Raw genomic sequence first — 15,077 nt, 5'->3', positions numbered from 1 at the left:
TTTCGGTGTCACGGTGCCCGACCGCGTCGGTCGGCGTCCCGCCAGCATCCCCGACGCGCAAGGGGCGAGGGCCCGTTCATCGCTGCTTGCAGCTTTAATTATCATTATTATTATTAAGGAGGCATTTTATTTTATATTATTATGTGAATGGGAACTGTTTTTCAGTCTTCTGCCTGATCAACTAAAGTCTGGGGGAATCAGTAATGCCACAATGTTATATGTTATATGTTATGTTATGTTATGATATGTTATATGATATGATATATGTCATGTAATGTCATGATATGTTATATGTTATATTGTAAAGTTATGTTATGTTACATGTTGTTATGTTATATTGTATGTTATGTTGTTGTTTTGTTATGTTATATGTTAAGTTTTATGTTATGTTTTATGTTATGTTATGTTATGTTATGTTATGTTTCGTTATGTGGAAAATTCAACAATTAAGGCTATCATTGCTACACTCATTTCCCCTTAAAGTGATGCTTAAAACATGCCATCTCAAACAAAAGGAGTTCTCATTTAATTATTTTTTATTTTAAGAAACAATTACATCAAACAGACAACAATCTCATAAATTTGAAAACTGTATAAAATTGCGATGGTGCATAATTTAATACAATACTGTAAAAACTGTTTTTATCCAAGTAGTACAAGTACAATTAAACTTTTTATTATGTTGTTCCCCTATCCCCAGGTCAACCTCTTGAAAAAGTACATCCACAAAACAAACTCAAAAATGTAGGCCTATATGTTACAAATTAAAATGTAATAATTTTCCAGAGAAGCTGTTTTTTCTGACTGAAAACAGGCCTATGCAAGACAAAATTTCACAGAATGACAGTATGACTTGGGCTACTTTGTACTTTCCCGGCGCTTGGAGCACTAATAATCAAGCCTGCATTTACAATTGAAGACTTTATCACCCAATTTTAATTTATTCACTTAAGGCAATGAAAGAAGATCTTTGTGATCCAGTGGACCTCATGCAAAGCACCTCTGTAGGAAGTGGCTCATGTGGGTGTAGACGTGTTGATTAGCCGAGCCGCCGAGCCCATGATCCTTGTCTGTGTACCACTGAAAGACAAATTCTTTTGATTATTTTAACGACACAATCTTCCAATTATTCCACTTTGGATTTTCCGGAAATCTCACCATCGCCTCAAAGTCCACCTGCTCCTCTACCAAAGCTTCAGAGATCTCGGCTGCCTGCTGGAAATGAACATTGTCTAGAAAACACAACAACAACAAATTAATTGAGGCAATGCAATTGGCCCATTTTGATCTAGAGAAATCAGTGGGTCACTTAGGTTCAGGTGACCCCCTGAACTTCAAGATTGAGTCTTAGGTAGTAGACCTCAATCTAGGAACCCATCGGCTATCAGTCTGATGACGATTTAGCCTCTGGAGTTTGATCTGATGGTGGCGCTAGACTAAAGGTCAATGGGTCTACAAAATCCTAACAAATCATTCTCTGTACACCATGAGGATCTATGTTAAATAAATTAAAAAAAAATAGTTCATGCATAACCCACCGTCAGCTGTTCCATGAACCAGAAGATACTGCACTGACTGGAAATTACTGGCCCTGGCAGTTACTGTTGAGTTCTGCACACAATCACATTTGTGTTTATTGGTGACCACAGGTGATATCATAACTAATGCCGATCATGATAACACTGAGCATGACACTTACAATGTAGGCAAGATAATTCTCTGAAGGCTCCATCATGTACCGCTCTGTGTAGATGGAATCTGGAATAAACAGATGTTGTGTCATTAAAGTGAGCGTGTTAGGTCTGGGAAGGTTATTAACATGAAGAACTTGCTTAAAAATACCATAATATTCCCATTTGGACACTGGAGCGACCGCCATTCCACATTTGAAAACTCCACTTCCAGATCCCAAGGCCATTGACGTCACATATCCACCATAAGACTGTGAAAGATAAACAGCTCATTACTGTAGCTCATCCTAACCCTTAAGTAAAGACCAAGCACACTCACAGCAGGGTGAAACATTAACTCATTTTTCAGAGCCTTTTATTGCCTGCTATGGACTATGTAATAACACACTGCATATAGAGTGCCGCAGGGTGTTTTTGTGGGCTAACCAGGAAGTTAACATCGCCCTGGTTCCCTCGACTTTTCCACTGGGTTTTGGATTATTGCAGAAAATAAGCTCTGAGGCAAACAAACGTTTGTGATACTTAGAAGTTTTGTTAGGCAACATAATCTTTACAAATGGCGGTACCACAGTTTCACAACCGTGTCCGAGAAATTTTTGAAAGGCTAAACGCCAATAAATATACTGTAAATTGAGGCAGACTATTTTGTTAGATAGAAACATATTGTAAATTTTGGAAATTATTAGCCCACATCTAACTTTTTTCAATTAATTTTGACTTTTGGACTAAATAATGGTCTGGATTTATTGAAAATGAAAATATTAGTGTTTTAATACAAAGTCTTGTCAACTTACCCAGCCCCAAATAGCAACTCTGTTTTTGTCAACGAAGCCCATTTCGATGAATTTCCTAAAATACAAAAAAAAAGTAAAATTATCTTAACATTGAGCAGTAAATTCAAAGGATATAAACTGGTTTTCTGATCGTCATCGTCACTCATGACATTTCCTGTGTTCACCTGGGAGCATTTCAACCACAGAAACAAGTCAAATCCAGTTTCATCAAGCTTTCCTGGGAAACAGAGGGTGAGGCTGTTTGTTTGAGATGCGTTGACTTGTCCAAACTGCTCCTCGCTTTCCTTACCTGGCTGCTGTTATCTGATCTTCCACCTCATAGGTTCCCAGACGTTTGTAGATTGCGTGCATTAACTCGTCGCCTCGGTAACCGCTTCCTCTTCCGTCAAAGCTGGCGACGATGATTTTCTCAGTGCTGGCCAGGTAGGTGGACCAGCCGACCCTGTAGACGTAGTCTGCTTTCTGACTGCAGGGACCAGCATACCTGAAGGGTTGGGCAGAATTCACTATCAGTTTGTGAACTCTCTGTTGAAAAGCATTTATAATTAAATGTTATAGTTTTTTTGTAAAAGATTCTTACACATCTATTAGTAAAGGGTACTTCTTGGATTCATCAAAGCCTGGAGGTAAAAACATCTGGTACCAGAGATCTGTCAAAAATATGAACATCCATGGAAAAATGTGAATAAATAAAAACAGTAGTGGGAGAAATACTCATCATTTATAAATGGTCAATTGATATTTAATTAAACTTTGTTAATAGTTATTTTACTGTCAACAAACAATGAAATTATCATTAATAATGTTTACTAATTATTAGTAATGCTATAATTTCTGTTATTTTATCATTAGTTTGTGTAATCTGAAATAATTAGTTAAAAATATATTCTATCATAGTTGATAGATGTTAACAATTACATTCTGATTACATTAGTAAAGTATTTATTAACAGTTTATTGTTGCACACATTATAACATCTGATACACTTTATAATATATATATAGTTTTTCATTTGTTTGCAAAATGTCATGCACATCTACAGGCCTCGTTTTGGATTCAAAAATGAAATCTATTTGTTCAGATATTTTTTGCACATTCAAACATTTGAATTAATTTCTTCAGTATGTTTTTATACATTCACGCATTTCAGTGTATTCATACAAAATATTTTCACACATTCAGATATGGTGATACACAGCTACAATACTTTTGAACCTCAATATGGCTACTTCCACCTTTGTTTAATTTGTACAAACTGGTTAACAATAAACTGTTACTTGGTCTTTGTTGAATTCACTTACCTAATCCTTCAATTTTTATGGTGCGTCGACGCATGCTGGGCATTTGGATGTCAGATATCAGGCTGCTAAATTCCTTATTGTCCTCCAAAACATGGAGTTCTACAAATGTAAAAATACAGAAAGCTCATTAGAATAACATTTTCTCCTCCTTGATATTATTTCAGACTTAATTTCAAATGTGTGAATTACCTATATCATTCCCGTTTTCCATGAGAGCATGGTAAGGAATGCCAGGACCTTTGGGTAAAAATTACAGTAGTATTATTTGCCATGTTTTGTGTTTTTTAATTGATTTTTAATAAAATGAATACTTATTTTAAGAAACAAAGTATAACTGACCACTGCAGGTCATACGGTAGAAGGAGGCATTGTGGCTGAAGTAGGCTGAGTTATACTGACAGTCATCTCCACGAAACGCACACGTCAGACACTTGAACCCTTGTTCGGTCTGCCTGACACACACACACACACACTGTAAGTCTAAAGAAATGTTATCAAAAATGATGGCTTCAATAACAAAAAAAATTGTAAATCTGTACTTACTTGTAAACATTCCTTCCTCCTGGCGTGCCGCCCTCTTCGTTACTTGAATAATATCTGTGGAATAATCGTATGTGTGAGTGGGAAGGCAATTTCAGATTGTAGCAAAGTAGGAATTCAGCTCATAGGACATGACAATTTTCTTTTAAACGCCATCATAACTTAGCGACAATCCCAACGTTTCCAGAGAAATGTGTCGGCTTACAGTTTAGGAAAGTGCATAAAATGATGCATTAAAAACATCTAGAATATTTCCATTTGATGGAATGGTGCAGATGCAATACAGCTTTATAACTAGCTGCTACAGAATAGAAGACACTGTACAGTCATGCAGTGTAGAATTATGCTTGTTTTCACAAGTTTATGCATGTGTATACAACTGTATGCAGATGATGCAATGACTTACACACTATCAGCGGTTACTTTCAGGATGTCAATGACTTCCCATTGTCCAGAGGTGATTGCTGTAGCTGTGCCCTGCATGATGAGTCAGAACATAATGTGCGTGGTTGGTAACATGCTACAGAAACATTTTGGATATTGTGCAATATGTGTGATAGTGTGCAAGTCTAAAAAAAATATCTGAATTTGCCGGTGCGATATTGGACTACCGACTAAAATGAATCATTCTACCTACCCCGACCACTTGATGGATGTGCTTGTACCCTTCAGTGTTGCTCATCAACAGGTAGTAGCTGTTCTTGTCTGCGGCAAACACTGGTTCTGATGGAGAGAACTAGGAAGAACAAGTATATTATGCTATATTCTCGGATTCTCGGATTAATCCACATCTGGTGCTTAAATGAGTATGTCTGGCAGCAGGATGGTGATGTGGGTCAAAATAAACCACAGTGTGTTTGTTCATGGTAATGTGTTTTTAAATGTTTTTGGACAACAATGGAGCACTAATACACACACAATACTTGTTAGCAGATGCATTCATTGTTGGTTTTGGTCTTTTCAGGGAATTTATAAAAAAGAAAAATACAGAATATCCTTTAACAGTGCACTGGACTTACCCGTCCAACCCAACCATCGGGACTCTTCACCTCCAGACGCTGTAAAAAGAAATACAAATAGTTTTTATAGCCGCACTGAGCTAGATTCGATAACAATAAAAAACAGCCTTATCAGTCTAAACTAAGAGAGACGTTGCAACACAGAACTGAATTGAGAAACCTTTTAGCTAACATGAAATTTCAAGTGGCAAAGCTTTCCGTTGCTTTAAGCTGAAAATGTCTGAACATTTTGCAATGTGGTTAAATCAACAATCAATAATGTGACTGATGTGATCACTAACAAAGTAGTGAATATTAACAGTTTGTGACATGGAGCTTAGAAAAATAAATGTCCATGAATTAGTATTGTTAAATTCAAATGTAGGTCTTCCAGGTAGTTTAAAGGATAAGTTAAATTTTTTGAAGTCTGTCCAAAAACAATACTCAGATGCTCATATGTACATTGCAAGTGTTTAGTAATGGATAGCAATGTTATTTGGTCCGCCACTTTGGTCCTCATGAACTACTGATGGATTCTAATGAAATTTTGTACAAACATGACATGAATTCTAGAGTAATATTAAATTCAATTTTTTGCATTTTGATGTATATGAAACAATTCCATTTGAAATTATGTCATATTGTAATTTAGTTATCTAATTTTATCTCAACATTGAGACCACAATTGTGGGACATGACACGGTGTTGGGACCCATCAAATGCTTCATAAATTTTATGAAATCACATTATTTAGTGATTATTATTTACGTAAAGATGGGTAATAATGCTGTGTATATAGTTATAAAGCATTGCACTGCAAATTTTAACAAAAAAGGAAAATTTCAGGGTTAGGGTAATGTAGAAATGTGAATATTGTTGAGAGACAGACTTGTTTAATGATTTAAAGAATTATGTGTGGCTACATATAACAACGCATGGCAGCTGGTTAGCAGTTGACATGAAGGCAATTAAGCCACAATAAAAAATTACAGGTCTATGAAAGTTTTTTTCCCTTTCAGTAAACGTGAAAACGTGTTAGTGCTGGCAGGTTTTATTGCTATTAAAATGGTTTGCATACATGAAACTCATCAATAAGCTGCTGTTTTACCTCAACAGGATCCCAGCTGACTCCATTAAAATTGTAGATCTGAAGGATGAGGTGGTTTTGTACTCTCTTCAGCCATTGGACCGCAATACGTTCATCCGTCGCCCAAGTAACAGTGGCCAAATAGTGCTCACTGAGGGCAAGAAAAGATAAATTATGACACTCTGGTAAGCTCCAGTTTGTTTCTGATTAACAGAATAATAGAGTGTGTTTCATTACCCTGAGCCGAATGAGGCTGGAACAACAACCTCAGTAATTTCTGCTGTGCTGTTGTCAGTGTCCACAGCAAACAGTTTCACAGTAGGGTTGGGAGTTCCTGGCTGCACAAGAGAAGAATGTAAGATACACTCATTGACATGCAATAATACAATGATCCGTCAAACAGGCCCTGGATGGATGTCCTACCTTTGGATAAGGAATGGAAACAGTGCTGGGGTACTGGTTCTCACCATACCAGGAGTACTCTATATTGTGGACCAGTGTGTCGTTGAACTCAGCATAAGCCACGTACTTCCCTTCCGGGGACCACCAGAGACCCTGACTGGATGAGAACATCTCCTCTGGAAGGGGGGAAGTGTAAAGCTGAGTTAGGATTACTAAGGATTCAGGACTTCTGTGGGGGTCAAGGTTGGGGTTTGATCCCAACTACAACACTAAAAATACAGTGTCATCAAACAAAAAGGACATTTTTTCCTACTTCCTGACATGTGACATGCTGGAGAATCAAGGATCTCACACATTTATGGTCAATTTGTATTGAAATGTCATATCATAATCTCCTGATTAGAAAATTAGTTAAATATATACAAAGTAGGGCTGTCAAAGTTAACGCGATAATGCGTTTAGGTTTAGGAAAAGATTGTGGTTTGGGTTAAAATTAGGGCTGTCAATCGATTATATTTAATCGCGATTAACTGCATGATTTCCATAGTTAATCGCAATTAATCATACATTATTTATCTGTTCAAAATTAACCTTAAAGGGAGATTTGTCAAGTATTTAATACTCTTATCAACATGGGAGTGGGCAAATATGCTGCTTTATGCAAATGTATGTATATATTTATTATTGGAAATCAATTAAAAACACAAAACAATGACAAATATTGTCCGGAAACCCTCATAGGTACAGCATTTAGCATAAAAAATATGCTCTTAGCGTATGTTTGGAGCGTTATTTAGCCTCCTTCTCGACAAGCATTGGTACCAATGGATTCCTTCGGTTTTCTAGTTTCATATGATACCAATATCTTGTTCTATCTACTTACCCTCATACACCCAGTCCGGGATCCCATTCAAAATCAGATTCTCCTTGCCATTGAAAGTGACCTGACGTGGGGCTGACCCAGGGCTGATCTTTATATACACATTGTTCTCCCAAACATAGGCCTGAAAATACAATAAAAATACAAACATATAAGCCTCATGAACCCAGTTTTGCTCTGCTCGAGTGTTTGGGGAATGTTGATCACCTCATCGATCACCCGCTTCAAAGCCCACTCAAAGTCACTCAAAGTTATGCACATACAACCAATCATTTGTGTGTCCAAGCTTACCAGTTTGTTCCCTTCAGGAGCCCAGGCAAAGTACTGGACTTTATCCGGAATGTCAGGTGTGAGAAATTTGCTGAAATGAAGTTGAAACAAGTAGAACTGTAGTGAGCTTTCCTTATCTGCCGTACCACTATATTATTTCAAAAGAAATATTCTAAAATAATCTACTTTGCATGCATAGCATGGACCACTGCCAAGGAAAAGTTTATTCAAGTGTGTTATTAGTATACTTCTTTTAAACTTAAATAAAAGAGTATACTTTCAGTTTACTTTTTATGTACTTATGAGATATACTTAATACTGAAAAGTATACAGAAAAGTCTAAATATACTTGGCTTATACTGACAAGTATATCAAAACATCTAAGTATACTTGGCTAATACTGACAAGTATACAGAAAAGACTAAGAATACTTGGCTTATAGACCTACTTGTACTTAATCTTTTGATCGAGATATACTTAAGAAAAGTATAATTAAGTATTCTTGCCTTATAGGCCTACAGAAAGGTATACTTGGCTTGTAGTTATCCTTACTTTTTTGATAGAGTAGCCTATTAAAGTGTGTGGTGGATGCTTTTAACTGGAGTGCTCTATTATAAGTGCATGAATGTAACTGTCCAGAGGAAGTCACATATATTTTATAGGTGTAGAAATAAAGCAATGAACATATATAATTTGTGTACTTACTTTAATTCCCGGTCATAAAGTGAATATGTTGCCGTAAATGAGTGCCTCCACAGCTAATGGGACAAAAAACAAAACACTTTAGCTTTAAATATGCATCAGATTAATGTGAATAAAAGCTTAGTGTACCTTGGAATGATCGCTTATGAATGCGACATAGTTGCGGTCAGCAGACAGCCGGTAATCATAAGCGCGTTTTGCGTCCTGTGTTGGGGGGAAAAAGAAAACTTTTGTGAGAATTTCACAGACGTCTGCTCATGACCTCACAGACAACACCGCATCTGTTCGGAGGGGTATGTCGTTTTTGTGCTAATTTCATGTGGTTTTCACAAAAAACAAGCACACAAGGAGGATGACTTACGAACTTGTCTCTGCTCAAGAACTCTGAGGACGCTCCTGTGACCACGTTCTGAAGGAAGACTGAGCCTTGGGTCTTATTCAGATACTCATGATCTGTGGAAGACGAATATTTGATTTAAACCAGAGGACAAACATGCAAATTCCTAAAGACATCAGCTAAACAGTTATACTTTATAATAAGGGTTCAAAATGCATTAATGCTGGACGGGTTTATTACAGTCCTGCGACAGCCACAGGTATCATACTTTTTTCTTTTTTTTGTCAGACCCTTTGATTTATTAATTGCTGTCGCACAAATACCGGGTTTAAATAGAATATGGACTATTAAGTAGCAAAAAAATATGTCCTTTTAATGGGTTTTATATACAGACTTTTGTAAAAAAGTATCCAATAGGTGTGTAATTATGATTTTTAGTTACACATGTGCAAATCTAATTCTCCCCGTGTTAGCGTGGGTTTTCTCCGGGTGCTCCGGTTTCCCCCTACAGTCCAAAGACATGCAGGTTAGGTTGATTGTTGACTCTAAATTGCCCGTAGGTGTGAATGTGAGCGTGAATGGTTGTCTGTCTCTATGTGTCAGTCCTGTGATAGTCTGGCGAGACAATAAAACTACCTCAGTGACACATTTACAGTTCAGAAGCCGAGTGGCTGTAATCATGTCTTTATGTTCTCTCCTTTTTACAGGTTTAAGCCCCCCACCTGAGATCCACCTCATGCCGAAGGACTTTGGTCTCAGTGAGCTGTTGAAGACGTCCTCCAGGGTGAAAGATCTCTGGTGCTTGTTTCCCCCCTGGTCCTCTGAAACACAGAGATATCACACACACACATCATGATCATCATCATACAGGAAAGGGAGTGCTAGATGCTGTAACTGATAATGACCAGTGGAATATTGCTGACGTCAGTGTATGTTTGGGGCTGATTATGGAAATTAGTTTTTTTTTATTCTTATTGTGTTTGTGAAAATAAGAAAACCCAATAAACATATTATAAAAAAACAAAAAAACAACAACAGTATTTCAGACACAATGGGCAGAAATCCTGACGACTTGTTTAAAATGCAGAGTTTCTGAATACGGGCTCTGTGTATTTCCCTGTGAATTGAGTGTTTCGATAATTTCACAGTATTTATATAGGACTTAAGCATATTTTATAATAAAAAAAACATGAAAATCCCACTTTTTTTTTAATAATATGGGACCTTTAAGTAACAATTTTTTTTCTTTAAAAAACAAAATAAAACAAAATAAAATAAAAAATAACAGTATCTCAGACACAATATCCTGATCTCTCCTCCATTATCTCACAAGGAGTCTCCTGGACATGAATTCACATATCCTGTGACTTCCCTGCACTATGGACTATTTCCTATATGACCTCCTATATAATTTTTTTTTATCTGAGCTGTACCAGTGTTTGTTGTTGATTTTTATTCTTATTGTGTTTGTGAAAATAATAAAACCTGATAAACATATTAGTGAAAAAAATAAAAAATAAGAGGTGTCATTTAGAGCGGATCATGCGTAATTACGCGTGCGTAAAAATACTTTCTTTTCAGTGTAAACGGTGCCACAAATGACGCATTAATGCCATGAAAAAAGCAAAATTGAAAAGCAAAGACTCACCTTTCAGATATATAGCAGTAGGTACCGCTATGAGAATGACCACCACTGCCACTCCAAAGACTCCGATCAGCACCTTTCCGATGGAAACCTGCAACAGAATGGAATAGAAGTCAGAAACGCGTTCCAGAACGTCCAGAACGCGCTCCAGAACGCGCTCCAGAACGCATTCCAGAACGTTTCCTCATGAGGCATAAACACCCATAACATCAATACGTGAGTATTATAATAAAAAAAAAACATCACCAACCATTGTCTCTGTGCTTTATAGATGTCCAGTCCAGATCACAACTCCATTGATCCACAAGCGCGCAGAAACAGTGAAGTTATGCAACCCAGCTGGCTTTGCTGTTAAATATTAATGAAGTGAAGTTTCAAAGGTGGGACAATAAAATGCCCTGCAGAGTAAAGTTCGTCAGATTTGTGATGGTGATGGTGTTTCCAGTGTTTTTTGAGGAAGTGTGCTGTTCCTCAAACTGTCCACTACTTGACTCATTCATATAGACATCTCTCTGACAACACACTTTCTTATAAACCTACTTGTAAACTGCAGTTCTTATAGAATAAGTTGCATTTTTTGTTCAACACTGCAACACATGCAAGTGTGTGCTGTTTATTAAGAAATGCATACAAACACTTGTCTAACTGACTTATTTTGTTTACTGGGTAAATAGCAGGGACTGGTTATGGTGTGGCTGCAGACCTCTATCAAACAGGCTAAGGCAGTGACTCATGATACTGTTTGCTTGTACTGTCATCCAGCTGGTTATACAGGCAAACACATTCCTCCTCAAAAACATGCACACCAAAGAAAACTAGGCTTCTATATGTTCAAAGTACAGAAAATACATCTTTGAAATACAATTAATATGCAGAATATAAGGGTGTCTTAGGCCACATTTAGATTTAAATAATATAATATTATACAATCTAAGGGCTTTCAGCTGTCAGGGTCAATGTTGGCATCTACTAACACCTCATGAAGGATATTCAGTGGGTACCAGCACACTGGGAGCTCCCACGCCAGACTTCCATTTGTTATTTTGCTAATTTAAAGGTAGACATGGTAGATTTTTGTAAAGGTGGATGTGAATATTATCTTTTCGTAGTAGTATATAGGGAAACTGAAGATGAATGAACAGTTGATTTATTTTGAACATTTTTTTTTAAAAATAATAAATAAATATTCACCTTGTAGTTTGTGTAACTCAGAGGTCCTGAATAACATTTGGGTAAAACCAGTCAGCGATTTAATTTTTCCTACTATGGCGAAGGCATGACTCGCCCTACTCTACCTCTGATTGGCTTACCCTGATATTCTTGCCCTAACCCTAACCAATCTCACTCCTCATGCCTAAACCTAACCAACCCAACCAACGAAGGCAACGAGTACTAGCCAATCAGAGGCAGAGTAGGGCGAGCCTTCGCCCTGGTAGGATTCGTAATTTAGCGACCAGTCCGCCACTGCCTCAGATGACTTTACATGACTGCTGGAAGACTGATAACAGCTGTACGAAGGTTAATAAACTGACTGTCATAAATGCCACACGCTGTATTTACATAATCATTAATAGCCTTCCTGTTTCGGTCCTGTTCCTGAAGGCACCGTGAGAACTATGTCACTGACCGTGGGACATAAAGGGTGCATTTTATAAGAATAATATTTTTTTTTACATGAAAGCGTCAAGCACACTTTGGAGCATCAGTGGGACTAAAAATAAAGTCAATTTTTAGTGCATGTTGCCACAGACTTTGTACATAATTGCTGACCAGTCACAGTCAATGCTAAAAGCCTGTTAAAAGCTTAACAAATATAAAGCTGTGGCTTTATGGGGAATAGACATCATATTGTGCACTTGTCCCCCTCACACCGGACATCCTCAGCAAACAAATAGACACTGGATGTCTTCCCTAATGCAGCACGGCTTGTTTGAAGAGCATCACTTCATAGATGCCTCCATTTAGCTGACACTAAGCGCAGCTAAAACCGTTTATAGGTGTCACTTTGGACACATTTGGTCTTATTGGACAGATATTTGTGGAGACAGAGGGAATGAACGAGAGAGGAAAGCCATTTATGCATCACAGAGATCGAGAGAGCTGTGATTGAATGGTCGTTTAAATGTCCGTACAAATGTTTCTTAGTATTTCCTGTATATGAAATGATAAATGTAGGGTTAAATAAACATTTTTGTTATTAATAATAATAAAAATAGGAAACATGTCAAAAGTATATAAGGTTTAGTCAGAAAAATATCAACAAATCAAAAGAATTCAAGGTAACACTTTATAATAACCATCAGTTATAAATGTTAAATTGATATTTAATTGAACTTTTACGGTTAACAAACAAAGAAATGATAATTAATAATGTTTACTAATATTAGTAATGTTATAATTTGTCATTTTATCATTAATTTGTGTAAATAATTAGTTTATAAATTGTATTAAAGCTGATAGGAGACAAAAATAATTACATTCTGATTACATTAGTAAAGTATTTATTAACATTTTATTGTTGCACACATTATAACATTAATAGACCATATTTTTTCAATTAATCCCAAAACAAACAATCACAAGTTCTGAAAGCCTAAAGTGATGTTTAATGGATTTTATTTTGTCTGACCAACACTCCAAACCTCAAATATATAAAACTATATAAAACATTTCAGTTATTTGTCATCGCTGCAGCACATGATACTGTTCATATCCTGCAGTGGATGCTGGGTATTTGCACTTGAACATCTTAAGCAGTTCTCCTCGGGGAAATGTCCAGTGTTTATTCTCTGGGATAAACAGAGACGCTGGATTGCGATTTCCACAGATGTGCTGTAAGTGTCGGTACTATAATTGCATTCTTGGCTTGAGGTTGAACAGCGTTGTGTTTGGGAGTTATTGTTTGGGAGAAGTGGTGTTAGAAAAGGGTCAGTGAAGCTTCTATTAACATCCTTATGGCACTGAGTGTATCTGCTTAATGTACTGTTGCAGCAGCTGACCTCAACACTAGCTTTAACATGAGACAGTTATATAGTATGTCATGAAAATATTTTAAAAAGTCATATTATAATATGCCATAAAAATATAAAAATGTCGCAGTAAAGTATATCATAATAAATATTTTAAAAAGTCATAGTAAAGTATATCATAAATAAGTACATCATAAAAATATTAAAAAAGTCACAGTATAGTTTGTCATAAAAATATTAAAAAGCAATAGTATAATATTTCATAAAAATATTTTAAAAACTTATAGTATAGTATGTCATAAAAGATATATATATAAAAAGTCATAGTATAGTGTGTCATAAAAATATTTTAAAATCTCATTGTATAGTATGCCATAAAAATATATAAATTATAAAGAAATCACAGTATAGTATGTCATAAAAAAAATCATAGTATAGTATGTCATAAAAATATAAAAAGTCATGACAATTTATATCTCATTGTTTGTTTTCAGAACAAGGATTTCTTGGAAATATGTCATTCTACATTGTCACATTTAAAGTCCTGTGACTTCAAATTCATAACAAAACTATGTAGGTATTTCACAAATATTCCTCCAAGCTCTCGTATCTTCATGTTATCAGGAATATTACAACATATTTACCTTCATAGCTCCCAGTCTATGCCATCATGAGCATGCAGCACTATCAGCACCATTCACAATGGCACTAATCTGAACCGTTACAGCAGCGTTTGAGTGTCACACGCCATAGAGCGCAACAGGAAGTCGTTGCATCCGCTGCACCCTTAACCACCTAAACCGCCACGCAGTGTACTGGTTTCCTATTCAATTCACATGAATTCACACGACATTTCCACTGAGTTTCACTGAATGGGGAAGTACAGTGCAGATGTGGCTCCTGGGAATTCTCACCTTTTAACTTCAGATAAATTGATGTCACAGTTGATTGTTTTTGACAACAAACATGCTCTGTTAGCATTTTATATTATTGTCAAGCTTTTTTCTTCAAGGTTAATAAAGCGAACAACCGGTAGATGAAGAGAGAGTATGATATTCCCTATAAAGCGCAGCTGAAAAGTATAAATTGCCCAATATGTATAAATATAGTATAGCATGTCATATAGAAGTCATAGTATAGTAAGCCATAAAAACATATGAAAAATCATAATATAGTATGTCTAAAAAATGTCATAAAAAATTCATAGTATAGTATGCCATAAAAATATTTTAAAAAGTGAAGTGAATATCTTTGTGTCATCTATCTTTGTACAGTGAATATCTTTGTGTCATCTATCTTTGTACAGTGAATATCTTAGTCATCTGTCTTTGTACAGTGAATATCTTTGTGTCATCTATATTTGTACAGTGAATATCTTTGTGTCATCTATCTTTGTACAGTGAATATCTTTGTGTCATCTATCTTTGTACAGTGAATATCTTTGTGTCATCTATTTATGTA

The 15,077-nt window shown here is 36.1% G+C and overlaps 1 protein-coding gene across 1 annotated transcript; it reads right to left on the bottom strand.

Annotated features, from left to right (window-relative positions):
• Nucleotides 1-518: 518 nt before the first annotated feature.
• On the bottom strand, nucleotides 519-14,354 carry LOC119483969 (dipeptidyl peptidase 4-like). Its single transcript, XM_037762504.1, has 27 exons — nucleotides 14,261-14,354; nucleotides 10,898-10,995; nucleotides 10,651-10,738; nucleotides 9,725-9,823; nucleotides 9,027-9,118; nucleotides 8,795-8,869; nucleotides 8,669-8,721; nucleotides 7,985-8,054; nucleotides 7,697-7,817; nucleotides 6,835-6,989; nucleotides 6,649-6,749; nucleotides 6,433-6,562; nucleotides 5,346-5,384; nucleotides 4,964-5,062; nucleotides 4,733-4,803; nucleotides 4,330-4,383; nucleotides 4,126-4,238; nucleotides 3,976-4,023; nucleotides 3,787-3,885; nucleotides 3,066-3,135; nucleotides 2,775-2,969; nucleotides 2,486-2,540; nucleotides 1,843-1,942; nucleotides 1,700-1,758; nucleotides 1,539-1,611; nucleotides 1,159-1,232; nucleotides 519-1,080 (listed from the first exon to the last, which is right to left on the bottom strand). Exons 2-27 carry the CDS (start codon nucleotides 10,898-10,900, stop codon nucleotides 988-990), a joined length of 2,229 nt encoding a protein of 742 aa, XP_037618432.1. The 5' UTR covers nucleotides 10,901-10,995; nucleotides 14,261-14,354; the 3' UTR covers nucleotides 519-987.
• Between the last annotated feature and the right edge of the window lie 723 nt (nucleotides 14,355-15,077).

This window comes from Sebastes umbrosus, chromosome 24 (genome assembly GCF_015220745.1).
Source record: "Sebastes umbrosus isolate fSebUmb1 chromosome 24, fSebUmb1.pri, whole genome shotgun sequence".
Taxonomy (NCBI): Eukaryota; Metazoa; Chordata; class Actinopteri; order Perciformes; family Sebastidae; genus Sebastes; species Sebastes umbrosus.
Note: the sequence above shows the minus strand (reverse complement) of the source record. Positions and strands in the feature narration are given on the sequence as shown.